General features: G+C 51.4%; 1 protein-coding gene across 1 annotated transcript; it reads right to left on the reverse strand.

Annotated features, from left to right (window-relative positions):
* Positions 1-760: 760 nt before the first annotated feature.
* On the reverse strand, positions 761-11,090 carry POMGNT1 (protein O-linked mannose N-acetylglucosaminyltransferase 1 (beta 1,2-)). The gene is made up of 22 exons (XM_066376110.1): positions 10,967-11,090; positions 10,323-10,492; positions 9,617-9,731; positions 9,349-9,467; positions 8,616-8,681; positions 8,412-8,525; positions 6,946-7,063; positions 6,653-6,751; positions 6,367-6,494; positions 5,545-5,615; positions 5,245-5,320; positions 4,968-5,051; positions 4,837-4,878; positions 4,583-4,641; positions 4,184-4,256; positions 3,972-4,100; positions 3,762-3,887; positions 2,707-2,771; positions 2,467-2,511; positions 2,142-2,277; positions 1,497-1,606; positions 761-1,407 (listed from the first exon to the last, which is right to left on the reverse strand). The coding sequence occupies exons 2-22, from the start codon at positions 10,440-10,442 to the stop codon at positions 1,320-1,322; spliced, it is 1,983 nt and encodes a 660-aa protein (XP_066232207.1). The 5' UTR covers positions 10,443-10,492; positions 10,967-11,090; the 3' UTR covers positions 761-1,319.
* Positions 11,091-13,919: the final 2,829 nt, after the last annotated feature.

Here is a 13,919-nt window from a genome sequence, read left to right on the forward strand (position 1 = left end):
GTAGTTTACTGGGCTCACCTCACCAGGGCTCTGCAGGCAGACCTTTTCTCCTGATCCTAGATCCTCCTTAAACTTCGTAGCTCCCTGCTTCGGGCTAACTCATCCATTCCCTGTTGACAATCCTATTTTCTGGTGGTGCCTCTATGACTAACCTAGATCTTCCTAACCTCTCTGGATCACTGGCTGGGCAAGAATCTGATGAAAACAATGGCTTTTCTCCAGGAAAAAAAGAAAAAGAAAAAAAAAAAAGCCTAGCTATGAAATCTGCAAACAGTGCCGTAAAGGCCACAGAAATCCTGTTCCTTTGTCTCCATCTGCAGTCCAGTCCTAGCCTCCTGAATGATGCCAACTCAGCTGTCTCACCCACTTCCTTCCCACCCACAAGCCACTATACTCACCTGCACTCCCACTACCTTCCCACCCCCAAGTATCTCTTTTTGTTCTCTTTTGCTCCATCTCTGGGGACAAATTCCTGGCCCTAACAAGCTAGGCAGGAAAGAGCTTGGTGGTTAAAACAGTGGGGAAAGGGTATAAGTGGCTACTCCAAACTCAGCCCCAATAGGTCAGGCTCAGCTGCTCTAGGGTGGAGTCTAGGGAAAAACCTTGACGTTTAAGACTTGAGCATCCCCTGGTGGCCAAATGGCCCCCAAAGGAAGATAAACCCTGTGGAGGGCAATAAGAAAAACTTACCATCTATCATGACCGTTTTCTCTCTTTCTTTCTCTCTCACACACTCACACACAATCAAAAGGCACATCCCTAGAGGTTTTCTTTTTTAATCAAGGATCACCTTATCCAGCTTTGGAAACCTGGACAAAGATGAGGCTGAGAAGAGGCCTGGTTTAGTGTCTGAAGGACTCCGAGTGAGTCTACATCAATGGGTGGGCCCCTGCCGGGCCAGTCCAGGAGCTGGGCACAGCAGTTTCCTGAGTAAGAGCTAGCCCCACCCTCAGGGCAGCACCCTAGTCCATAAAGGAATCAAGGCCCTCAGGACAGTAAATAAATAGGTTAAATTCTGAGCCAGGCCTGAGAGGAGGATGTATACAAAGGGCAGGATCAGCTGCCCAGAAATCCCAGTGATTCCCAGGTAATAAATACCCTGCCCTTTACCAACACGGAAGTAAATAAATAGGCCTCCAACTCAGAAATACAGGTGCTGGAACAGGGGAACCCTCCCCTTGAAGTTAGTAATTAAGTCTCATGTTAAAAACAAACCAGCCCCAGCCCCTGCCAGTGTCTACAAAATCCTAAGGATGGGGTGAGGGGCTAGCCTGCCTGGGGTACACAGTACCCAGCCCTGCAGGGGCCTGGAGGAGGTCTCATGTCTGTTCTGCAGCTCCTGGCACTCCCTCCTCCTTTGGGGGTGGCTCCAGGAAAATTGGGGTGACAGATGGTGGCTTCTTCATCCTGGGGAGATAATAGGGAAGAGGTCGTTAGCTATGTTCTCTAATCCTACTAGTCTCCCATATCCAAGGGCAGAAAAAAAAGTCACTCACGAGTAGGGGGAGGCTGGGACCCCCACCACCAGGAAGTGGTTCTTCTTCCGAAACAATCTCCATAGACCCCGGTGGTTGCCACGCACATCCAGGTCCCAGATATGGAGGCACTGGTAGGGGTGGGGTAGGAGGAGAGGCATGGGTCAGAGCGCTGTGGGGAGGGACCACTGAGGACCCATGGCCCAGCCCCCACCCATCCTCAGCATCTTCCTCAATTTGCAAGATAGCATCTCTCTCTCTTTTTCTTTTTTGTTTTACGATTTCTTTTTTTTTTTTTTAATTTTTATTTATTGAGTTTAGAGAGAGAAGAGAGAGAATAAGTGTGGGGGGAGGAGCGGGAAGCATCCACTAGTAGTATTTGCTTCTCACATGTGCCTTGACCAGGTAAGCCCAGGGCTTTGAACTGGTGACCTCAGCATTCCAAGTCAATGCTCCATCCACTGCGCCACCACAGGCTAGGCCGTTTTATGATTTCTTACATTAATTTTCTTCTTAAAGTACTTCTAATAAGAGGTAGCATCTTTTAAATTATGAATTTAGATAAGGGAGTTGGAAGAGGGTTTCTGAGGTAGAAGGTTCTAGAACAAAGGCTCTCTCTATCTTGGGGGCAGGGGTATTCCTAGGGTAGGTGTGGTATTGGGGCACCTTGGCAAGCTGGGTCCAGGTGGTGAAGTCATCATCTTTCTCCATTCGGATAAAGGCCACATAAGTATGGCCCTCTGTGTCTGGCAGGAAAGAGTCTTCACAAGGGTTCTTGCTATGGTCCAGAACCTCAGCTTCACTGCAGCGGGCACAAGACAGGACCTGACTCGTGAGGGTATCACACAAGTTCCCTGGCTTAATTGTTGCCATCTTGAAATTCTTAATAATTTTTGAACAAGGAGCTCTGATTTTCCATGTGCAGTGGGCCCCACAAATTATGAGCCCAAAATCTCCAATATTCGCACGCCCCTACTGCCCCAGGCCATACCTGAGCAGCCTGTGAATTTCCACTTCATAAGCTTCCTTCTTCAGACTGAAGGACAGGGAGAAATGGGTCAAGGGAAGGAGTAGTCCGAAAGGTTTCAGGAGCAGGGCTGGGTGTCACATGGGAACTAGGGGCAGCAGGACTGGGGTAAACACACAAGGCCCCAGGGTTGGAAGGGACTGTCAAATACTGGTCATCAAGGCTCCTAGATATCCTCCCCTTTGCCCTGTCCCCAGCCCCCACCTGTCCACGTTCCTGAGCTGGACACCTGGAACCGTGTTGAACTTGTGCTTCTTGAAGTAGGCCTCCTGGAGTGGGTGTGAGGGTGCAAATCAGGGCCTACATTGGCCCGTACCTGTCCACTGACCCATCACATATTCCAGGCCCACAAATGAAGTCCCAGACCTATAAAGGTCCCTCTAACTTCCTGTCTTCTACATTCTCTTTGCAGTTTCCTTGGCAGGCTCTTACTAGCTTTAATTTGAGTATAAGCATTGCCAGAGAGCTAATGTTCACACAGGCAGCTCATTCTACTGACTCCTGAGCTAGCCTCTGTCCCCAGTGGTTCTCCCTGGGCCTGCTGTTCTGAGCCACAGGACCCAGGAACAGGCCCTGTAGGGGGTGGTGGGCAAAGGCACAGGTTGGACAGAGAAAGGAAATTGCTGTGACTTAAGGTGCTGAGAGTGACCTGAGGTAAATGCCTGCCTCTCGGGGCAATGAGTGGAGGTCTTGTATTCACTGGCTTCTGAGGGCCTTTCTGGCTTCTAGGAGGTTCCAAGCTGGAAGCTGTCCATTCCTTTGGGGCTGGGTTGTCTCAAGGTCTCCCTTGCTATAAATGGGGAGTGGCCCTTTGGATACAGCATGTAGGGGGTGGAAACCTAGGGACCTCCCTGTTCACTTCAAGGTGAGGCTTAGGCGCCAGCACTTGTAAGGACAGGAGAGGGCAGAGCTTGTAGGGCTGGATAAATGCTTGGTGGCAGAAATACCCTCTCCACACCCACAGTCTAGTGCTAAGAATAGTAATAAAAAATAATACCAGCTAACCTTTATATAATGTTTACAGTTCAAAGCATTTTGCATATATTAACTCATTTAAACTTCCTAACCTCACAACTTATGAGTTAAACAATATTTTAATTTGCATTTTACGAATAAAGAGACCGAAGTAAAAGAGGATGTGTAGTTTCCCCACAGGTACATGCTAGTGAGTGGCAGAGCTGGGCTTGCTCCAGAGTCCATATTCTTTGCCCTAGCTACCATACTGTACCCCCTCCCCAACATCCCTGCCTCCCACTCACATGGAAGTAGCCGTTCATGTTGAGGCCCACGATGCCAAAGTGGTAGGATCGGGAAACGTCCGGGATGATGCACTCCCGGCCACGGCGCTGTTCAGGCATCCGCATCCACATGTCCCAGTCCCAGAGCTGGAGGCATGGAAGATCATGAAGGTTAAGAGGCCGTGAGCTGGTAGGGGACCCCAGCCCACTCTCCCTACCCTGCCAGGACACCTTTTCTGGTGTGGGCCACTTGGGTTCAAGCTCCTCCTTGTACAAAGACTTCCTGAGCACCCAGCCCAGCCCAGGCATGGTTTCCACGCGGTACAGCAACGCTGGGTCCTCAGCTGTGTGCTCATACCCCTGTGGATAGGGGGCCATTGAGGGGAGATGTTAGTTCAGGGCCTCTACACACTCCCCGGCTGACCCCTGGCCACTCAGCCCACCTGGTCATTCCAGGCGGAAATACAGTACAGGCTGTCATCCTCCTCCAGCAGATGGATGGTCTGGCTTAGGAAACTGAGAGAGGCAGGGTCCAGGGGTTCAGGGAAGGACAAGGACAAAGCCAGTCACACAGTGATGCCGAAGAGCTGGAAATGGGACTTAAGAGTCATGCCTTCTTCCCCTTCCCCCAAATGTCCACTGCCTCCATTCATCCTTTCAAATCTCTCTCCAGCCCAACATCTGCCATCCTTCATTTCCCAAGACTTCTCCCCCAACTTTTGAGCTTGCTTCCTCCAAAAAAGGTCTCCAAGACACTTCACTGCCTTTTTCCCTGGAGAACCAGTCAAGTAAAGAGGCCCCACGCAGCTTACAGAAGCTGCATGGAGAGACACTCCCCCCACCTGAAAAAATCTACAGCAATGTCCAGGTCCTCTTCCAAAACCACAGCAAACTTGGCTTCCTGCAGGGAGAGGGGGACAACATGACCCCAAGGGAGCCTTTCCAATCTCATGTCTCCACCCTCATCCACTTCTCAGGCAGCACTATTCCCATTTTCCAGATGAGGCCCAGAGAGCAGAAGAGCCTGCTATATAAGACCAGACTTGATGCTCATGTTTCCGCTCTCTATGCCCAGAGTTTTGTGCTTACTACTCACCGGAAACAGGTTGAAAGTGGCAGTGAGGCTAGCCTTGTAGTGCTGGGTGGAGAACAGAAACAGGGCACATGAGTTTTAGGGTGGAAGGTGCTGCCAGGAGTCTTCCCCTTCCATCCCTGCCTAGGCAGTACCTGAGACACGCGGGCATTCTTGATGCTGATGGGAGTGTGCTGGATGCCCCTCAAACCAAACAGCGCCACCACGTCCATCGGCTCCTAGGGGGCATGGCCACTGGTTATCCAGTGAGCCACCTCTGCAGCCCAGCTCTGCAGGCTCTGACACGCCAAGCCCTCCATATTTCACAGCCCTTGCCTGGGCTGTCTTCCTTGCCAGTCCTCAGTGATAACTGCTACGTAGCACCCGTAACACCGTGCCCTGCTCTGCCCAAAGCCCCTAAGTCCCACTCACCTCATAGTAGCCATCGATGAAAACTGTTATCATCTGGGGAGACACCCCCTGGGCTGAGAGCAGAGAGCGCAGCATCCTGGGGAGCCCAGGAACGAATTAGGCCTCTGTCCCCCAACTCAGAGATTCCCTCTTTACCAATTGGTCCACAATCCCATGTATACCCACACATGTAAATGGACCTAAAATCTGTTGTCTTTCTGCCCACCCCAATAGTTCCTCCTACAGAAAGATGAGTTTGGGGTTCCCACCCACTGAGCACCCTACTGTTCAATGTTGGATGCAGCTCACTCCCAGGCTCACCTGTACAGGTAATTAGGCCGGTTCCCTGCAATGACAGCCACAGGAACATTGCGGACCTTGTTGTCTGGGAGCTGAGTGATAAATAGCTTTTATTTATTTTATTTTTTATTTTTATTTTTGTATTTTTCTGAAGTTGGAAACGGGGAAGCAGTCAGACAGAATCCTGCATGCACCCGACTAGGATCCACCCGGCATGCCCATCAGGGGGCGATGCTCTGCCCATCTGGGCCATTGCTCTGTTGCAACCAGAGCCATTTTAGCGCCTGAGGCAGAGGCCATAGAGCCACCCCCAGTGCCCAGGCCAACTTTGCTCCAATGGAGCCTGGCTGCGGGAGGGGAAGAGAGAGACAGAGAGGAAGGAGAGGGGGAGGGGTGGAGAAGCAGATGGGCGCCTCTCCTGTGTGCCCTGGCTGGGAATCAAACCCGAGACTCCTGCACGCCAGGCCGACGCTCTACCACTGAGCCAACCAGCCAGGGCGATAAATAGCTTTTAGCTCTTACCTCATTCCCTCTTCAAACTGGGATCCCTACCAAAGGTAGAGTTCTCAGGGGATGAGGGGGCCTTCAGAGAAGAGGCAGAGAGTCTTCCCTGTCTTGGGCTCTCCACACACTCAGCCCAACTCTGATTCTGGGCCTTTGCTCACATGGCCTGCCCTCCCCCTCCCCCATCCCCAGGATGCCCCATCTTACAGAGCTCGGTGTAAATCCTCAGCTCCTGCTTCCCTCCCAGGCTGGCATAGGGAAGCCCAATCGAGGTCTTTCCTAGGGCCCCTTGCCAAGCTGGAAAGGAGTCCAAGCCTCACGGCTGAAGGCCCCACTCACTGGGTCAGGGCTGAATTCAATGGGTGTGGGGTCCTTGCAGCTGCACACACTCCCATAGCCCTCAACTTTGCTGCAGAAGCGCCGGCGGCGACGGTTCAGCTCTGTGTCTGCCCAGTGGCATTCTGCTTCTGAGGGAGAAACAGGGTCAACAGGATGGGGGCATGAGGCCAGTGTGGTCTGAAGAACACCAGGCAACCCAGTCAAGACAATAGAGCCCCATGAACAGGCACTAAATGTCCACCCTAACCCAGGCACTGCCCCAGAGCCCAGCCCCCACTAACCCCACCTTCAGCTGAGCTCAGTGGCACATCTGTCTTCAATAGGACTGGGTCTCCCCAGGAGGAGAGGGCAGGTGACTTAGAATGCTTCTCCCCGAGGACAGGACCTGGCAGGCAGCAGGAACAAGGGATAATGGGGGTGCAGACTCCAGTTTTGGAGCCTCTTCCCATCTCCCTGCCCACCTTCAGTCACCTTACCACCACAGGCTCCTATCTGCTTCCCACCCCACCCCACCCACCCAGGGCTCTGCTCCCCCAGGCCCTTAATACTGTAAAGGTGGATGGCCCATGGTTCCAGCACCTCCTTTTCGTCCCACGAAGGCCCAGGTGTCCCTCCAGCCCAGGGCAGGGCCAGCCTGGCTGCCTAAGCTCCTTAGTAGAGCCTTGGCTGTGTCCTTGAGGTGGAAGGAGCCCTCGTCCTGGAAGACCAGAGAAAGTGTCAGCCTGAATAGCATGGTTCCAGGAGACCTGGCCGCATGGAGCACTATGTGTCAAATCAAACATCATGTCAAACCTTTTACTTAAATTAGCTCATTAAATTATCAAAACAGCCTGACCAGCCAGTGGCGCAGTGGATGGAGCGTTGGACTGGGATGCCGAGGACCCAGGTTCAAGACCCCGAGGTCACCGGCTTGAGCGTGGGCTCATCTGGTTTGAGCAAAAGCTCACCAGCTTGGACCCAAGGTCGCTGGCTCGAGCAAGGGGTTACTCGGTCTGCTGAAGGCCCGCGGTCAAGGCACATATGAGAAAGCAGTCAATGAACAACTAAGGTGTCGCAATGCACAACGAAAAACTAATGATTGATGCTTCTCATCTCTCCGTTCCTGTCTGTCTGTCCCTGTCTATCCCTCTCTCTGACTCTCTCTGTCTCTGTAAAAAAAAAAAAAAAGAAAAAGAAAATAGATATAGGAAAAAAATTATCAAAACAACCCTCTGTGATTACCATCATTTTACAGATAAGAAAATTAAAGGTTATCCAAGGTCATCAGGCTATTAAATCCTTACCATAATCCCACACAATCTGCACCTATGTCCTCTGCTACCTCTCTGTCCTCTTCCCACAACTCTTTTCTCCTCCCTTATTCTATCCAGCTCTGCTGAGATCCTTGCTGTTCTTCAAGCATGCCAAGCACCTTCTCACTTCAGGGCCTTTGCACTTGCCGTTCTTTCTATCTAGAATGCTCTTCCTCCAGGTATTTACATGGCTCACTCCACACTTCCTCCAGCTTTCTGTTCACATGTCATTCCCTTACAGAGGCCTTCCCTTTCTAAAATACATCCTCCATCACTCTGTCTCCCTTGCATTATTTTATTCCTCATATATTATAATTTCTTGGCATTAAACATTTATTTGACTTATTTTTTTTTTCTTTTTTCTTTTTTTTTTTAGTGCCCTGACGAGGGTTTCGAACCGGTGACCTCAGCATTTCCAGGTCAACACTCTATCCACTGCGCCACCACAGGTCAGGCTGACTTATTTTTTTTTTAAATCTTGTCCTGCTGCAGCAAACTCAAGGGTAGGGACTCTGTCTTGCTTCCCATTGTAGTCCCCAGAGCCAGAGCATGCTCAACACAGTACATGCTCAATAACTATGTGCTCAATAACTATATGCTCAATTAATAAAAATGACCAGGCAGGTATTGGAACCTGAGTTACCGTCCTCCAGAGTCTCTTCCCAGTGTGCCATACTACAGGCATAGACCCCAGGCCCACAGGCAGAGCTGGAGCTGGGGCTTAGGGGATGGGGCCAGGGTAGCGTCACTGACCTTGACGGTGCAGATGAGCACACGGCCGGGTGCCACCATGTTAAGGAACAGAACCATAGCATCATCCTCATGAGGTGAGTACGTGTCAAAAACACGCTTTGCCATCACATGGCCCTGGCGGGAGACATACCACTCATGAGTTAATGTCACCAGCAAGGAAGGTTCAGCTTCAGTCTCCCAGGCCTTCAACCCCTAGAACCTCACCGTGGCCTGGTTGAGGATGATGACATGGATGCCCCGGCCCTGCTCCCGTGCCTCATCCTCCAGTACCTATAGGGTGGCAGAAACAAAGTCCAACTCTTCACTCTGGCATTCAAGGTCTCTCTGTCTTACTGGCATTTTAAAAAAACAACTGCATGAAACGACACTTCCCCTCCTGCCTATCTGTGCCTCATCTGTGCCTCTTCTAACGCAATTTGAAGGCTTCCTCTTCCAGGAAGCCTCCATAGCACCCCCATCAAAAGAGATCACATCTTTCTACAATCTTCCCCTCCACGGCTTTCATGGCTCTTAAGAGTCCTTGACTGTCTCTGCCTCATGCTGCACAAACCATGATCTACTAATAGCTTAAGCCCCTCAAAGTAAGGCCAGGTATGATTATCTTCAGGTCCCCAGTGCCTAGGAAAAGGCTAAAGATAATGAAGGGACCAGGAAGCAATTATGGCATAAATAAACTGAATTAACTGCCTACTAATAATACTAATGATTACTTCTGATAAAACCCCGCTACATATAATACATTTCATATACTTTTCATTTAATTCTCACAAGTAGAAATCCTCAGTCCCAGGTTACAGATGAGCAAATGAGGCCTCCAAAGTCACTCAGGTGGAAATTGGCAGGGGTACAGTTCCTACTCAGGCAGTAGACCCCAGAACCACTGCACCACTCTCTGAATAGAAAGGAATAATTGTACACCAGACACCAGCCCACTCACCGTAGTGCCATCCACTGCCACATAAACTTTGCTGCGGCTTGAGTATACCTCCACATCTAGGACCCTTCGGGGTCCACTGCCTCTGCGTCGTGGGGGATCCAATCGGCCCAGGGCCTCATCTGTGTGGGTATGACAGGTCATGGAGGTAGTCTCTCCAGTAGTCGTATCCTTTGGGATCTGCCTGCTGTTTCAGCTGTGAGATCCCAGGGAACCCTGCCCCCCCCCCCCCCACACACACACACCAATCCCATCCTCAGCCTGGCCCCACCATAGTCTTGCTCCGGCTCTGGGTCTTCATTGGCCTCGCTGATTGCTCGTCTTGTATCCAGGATCAACTTGATGTTGACAATGACTGTCACCAGTAGGAAAAGCACAGCCCCTGTCTGAAGGGAGGGGTGGGGATGATTAAAGAGGGACACTTCCTCCAGATTATTGAGGGTCTTCCTGAAAAGAGGGCCCTGGCTGCATTGATGACACAGGGAGAACCTGGGACCTGTCTCTCTTGCCTATCTGCCCAGCTCTACTCCCCCAACCTGGGTCCAGCTTCATGACCACCCTCTCCAGGGATGCCCCCTGGTTCTTTCTCCTTCATCACAGCTCTCCCTACAGAGCTCCTGTATTCTTCCATGTGAGGCCTTGATTTCCTTGGTTCCCTCCACAATTAGTTGCTAGAGATGGAGCCAGTCCCAGAGAACCAGCTGGGTATCAAGACCTGGGTCCTAGCCCTGACTGCCTGACTGGTGTGGGCTCCTGAGCAAGGCCTTCCTAATCAGACTTTAGTCTTCCGTCAGAAACCTAGGAGGCTGTACTTGGGCTCTGATTCCAGGACTCTGGGCCCAAACCACTACCTGCAGGAACATGACACAAAGAGGTTCCCCCTCTAGGAACCTGCTGCCCCTTTCTAGTGCAAGGACAGCTAAGGTGGGTTCCAGTGTTGGGAGGAAGACCCTAGGAGGTTTGGGACATCTCTATACCTGACAGAATCTCCGCAGGGCCCGCTGATTGGTCAGTTTATATTTCCAGGTAAGATACCAGCTCCTCTTCTTCCGAGCCCCAAAGGGCTTGATGAGGGGACTGGGCTTCCAGTCGTCCATGCTGGATTGGAGGGTCACGACTGTCCTGGCCAACCCATGCCTTCAGAAAACTGAGGGAACCAGAGGATCACACGGAGTAAAGTGCTCCTCCTAAAGTCTGATGCCTTCGGGGGAGATGGGGGAGGACCTCCCAGGAACTCTTCCCTGAAGGCATCCATACTGTGTGACCTGGGAAAAGTGGCTCAACTTTTCTGGGAAGGAAACCTTCAGAGGGGTCAGATCACCTGGAAACTCCCTTGGGGCTGGGGAAACTGACAGGACTGCCCGGGGACCCAGAAGAGGCCAAGTAATCGGCCTTCAAGGCTCATCAGCCCCCAAAAGGACCAAGCGCCAGGCTTTCCCAGTCCCCTGGGGTGTGCTAAGGGCAGCGCCCCCACAACCCCTCCATTATCCACACCCTTCCACCCTCGCCCCTTCTAATGTGGCCCAGCTCTTCACCTCCCAGGGGTCGGGGCTGCCCGAGAACTCGGGAGACCTGCTCCGGCCGCGTCACCACTCCCGGACCCCCGCCTAGAGGCACTCACGGCTCAGGGGCCCTGGGCCCCGCTCGGGCCCCTCTCAGGCCCACACTGCTTCGCCCGGCGCACCGCGGCCTCCGCCTCCTCCATGCTGCTCGCGGCCCCGCCCCGACCGACCCGGCCCGCCTCCCCGCTTCCGCCGCCGCCGCCGCGGGGTGAGAGGGCGGCAGGCGGTGCTTAAGGAGCGGCGGCGGCGGCGGCGGCGGCGGCGGCGGCGGCGGCGGCGGCCGCTTGTGTAACTCACGATACCGCCGGTCCTTATCCCCTCGGCAGCTGGCAGGGTGGGTGGATGCTGGGGAGCAGTTGCTTTCCGGCTTCCAGCACTGTCAGGTAGCAAAACCTATTCCAGTCGGAGTCCTAGAGCTTTGAACTAGACCACACGGCACCCCAGGGTTAGAGGGGCTACTGGCCTTGGACACAGCTACCCGCTCCTCTTGCTTGGTTGGGCAAAGCTGCACCCAGGTCCAGGGGATGCGCGGCCTCTGAAGGTTAAGGAGAATTAACCTGGTTCTACCACTCACCTAGATCTTGAGCAAGTGACTTCACGTCTCAGCCTTACTTGATGCTTACTCTACGACACCTACTACTACTGTTCTAGGCACTTTATACTAAAAGCGCATTTAATTCCACAACAACCCCATGAGGTAGGTACTATTAATATATATCCCAATCTTACAGAGAAAGAAAATGAGGCCCAATGTCACAAAGCTGGGAGAGCTAGAATTCAAACCCCAAACACCTGGCTCCAGATTTCACTATTAATCTGCATTATACTGACAATAACACTATTTATGGAGTTGTGAAGATTAAATGAGATGATACATATACAGAGTACTCCGTTTACCACAGTGTTTCTCAAACTTTGGCTTGCATCAAGATCTCTTGGAGAGCTTGTTAAAACACAAATGGGTGGGCCCCATTCTTAAGAGTTTCTGATGCCTGACCAGGCAGTGGTGTAGTGGATAGAGCGACGGACTGGGATGCGGAAGACCCAGATTCGAGATCCCAGGGTCGCCAGCCTGAGCGCAGGTTCATCTGGTTTGAGCAAAGCTCACTAGCTTGGACCCAAGGTCGCTGGCCCAAGCAAGGGGTTTCTCGGTCTGCTGAAGGCCTACAGTCAAGGCACATATGAGAAAGCAATCAATGAACAACTAAGGTGTTGCAACGAAAAACTGATGATTGATGCTTCTCATCTCTCTCTGTCTCTGTCTATCTCTGTCTCTGTAAAAAAAAAAAAAAAGAGTGATTTTTGATTCAGAAGGCTGGAACAGAGCAGAATACTGCCTTTTTTAAATTTAATTTAATTTTTATTTTTTTTATGAGAGGCAAGGAGGCAGAGAGACAGATTCCCACTAGAACCCTAATAGGGATCTACCTGGCAAGCCCTCTACCCAGCGATGCTCTGCCCATCTGGGTCTTACTCCATTGCTCAGCAACCAATCTGTTTTAGCACCTGAGGCAAGGCAATGGAGCTATCTTCAGTGCCTGGAGTCAACTTGCTCTAGCCATTGGAGCCATGACTGTGGGAAGGGAAGAGGATAGAGAGAGAGAGAGAGAGAGAGAGAGAGAGAATGGGTAGGGGGAGGGGTGGAGAAGCAGATGGTTGCGTCTCCTGTGTGCCCTGATCAGGAATCGAACCTGGGACATCCACACGCCTGGCCCGTGCTCTACTGCTGAGCCAACTGGCCAGGGCCAGAATACTGCATTTCTAAGTTTCTAGATGATGGTGATGCTTATTTTAGTTGTATTGAAACAGCGAGAAACAGACATTTTGCCACACAATTAAGTAGCCAAATGAAGGAATCTTTATTTTAAAGCCAGCGACCAAAAGGAGACCTAAGTCATTCAAATCATGTAGGTCTGCCTGACCAGGCGGTGGCACAGTGGATAGAGCGTCGGACTGGGATGCAGAGGACCCAGGTTCAAGACCCTGAGGTCGCCAGCTTGAGCGCAGGCTCATCTGGTTTGAGCAAAAAGCCCACCAGCTTGAACCCCCAAGGTCGCTGGCTCCAGCAAGGGGTTACTCGGTCTGCTGAAGGCCTACGGTAAAGGCACATATGAGAAAGCAATCAATGAACAACTAAGGTGTTACAACATGCAATAAAAAACTAATGATTGAGGCTTCTCATCTCTCCGTTCCTGTCTGTCTGTCCCTCTCTCTGACTCACTCTGTCTCTGTAAAAACTAAATTAAAAAAAAATCATGTGGCTCTGTACACAGTTTGAAGTCAGCTTTTTTTTTTTTTTTTTCAGAGACAGAGAGAGGGATAGACAGGAACAGACAGACAGGAACGGAGAGATGAGAAGCATCAATCATTAGGTGTTTTTTTTTTTATAAATTTTATTTTTATTTATTCATTTGTAGAGAGGAGAGAGAGAGAGAGACAGAAAGGGAGAGAGAAGAGAGAGACAGAGAGAGAGAAGGGGGGAGGAGCTGGAAGCATCAACTCCCATATGTGCCTTGACCAGGCAAGCCCAGGGTTTCGAACCGGCGACCTCAGCATTTCCAGGTCGATGCTTTATCCACTGCGCCACCACAGGTCAGGCTCAATCATTAGTTTTTCATTGCGCATTGCAACACCTTAGTTGTTCATTGATTGCCCTCTCATATGGGCCTTGACTGCAGGCCTTCAGCAGACCAAGTAACCCCTTGCTGGAGCCAGCAACCTTGAGTTCAAGCTGGTGAGCTTTTGCTCAAACCAAATGAGCCCATGCTCAAGCTGGCGACCTCGGGGTCTTGAACCTGGGTCCTCAGCATCCCAGTCCAATGCTCTATCCACTGCGCCACCGCCTGGTCAGGCTGAAGTCAGCTTTTAAAGACAAAATTACACACTGATTGGGTAATAGGGAGGAGGGGAAGCCTAGCAGTAAAACAAAGCAGTGAAACAAGCTCATTTATAATGTTTATCTATAGGATTAACTCAGGGAGAAACAGTCTGGGAACATCTGCAACCTTGCAA

This window comes from Saccopteryx leptura, chromosome 3 (assembly GCF_036850995.1).
Source record: "Saccopteryx leptura isolate mSacLep1 chromosome 3, mSacLep1_pri_phased_curated, whole genome shotgun sequence".
Lineage (NCBI taxonomy): Eukaryota > Metazoa > Chordata > Mammalia > Chiroptera > Emballonuridae > Saccopteryx > Saccopteryx leptura.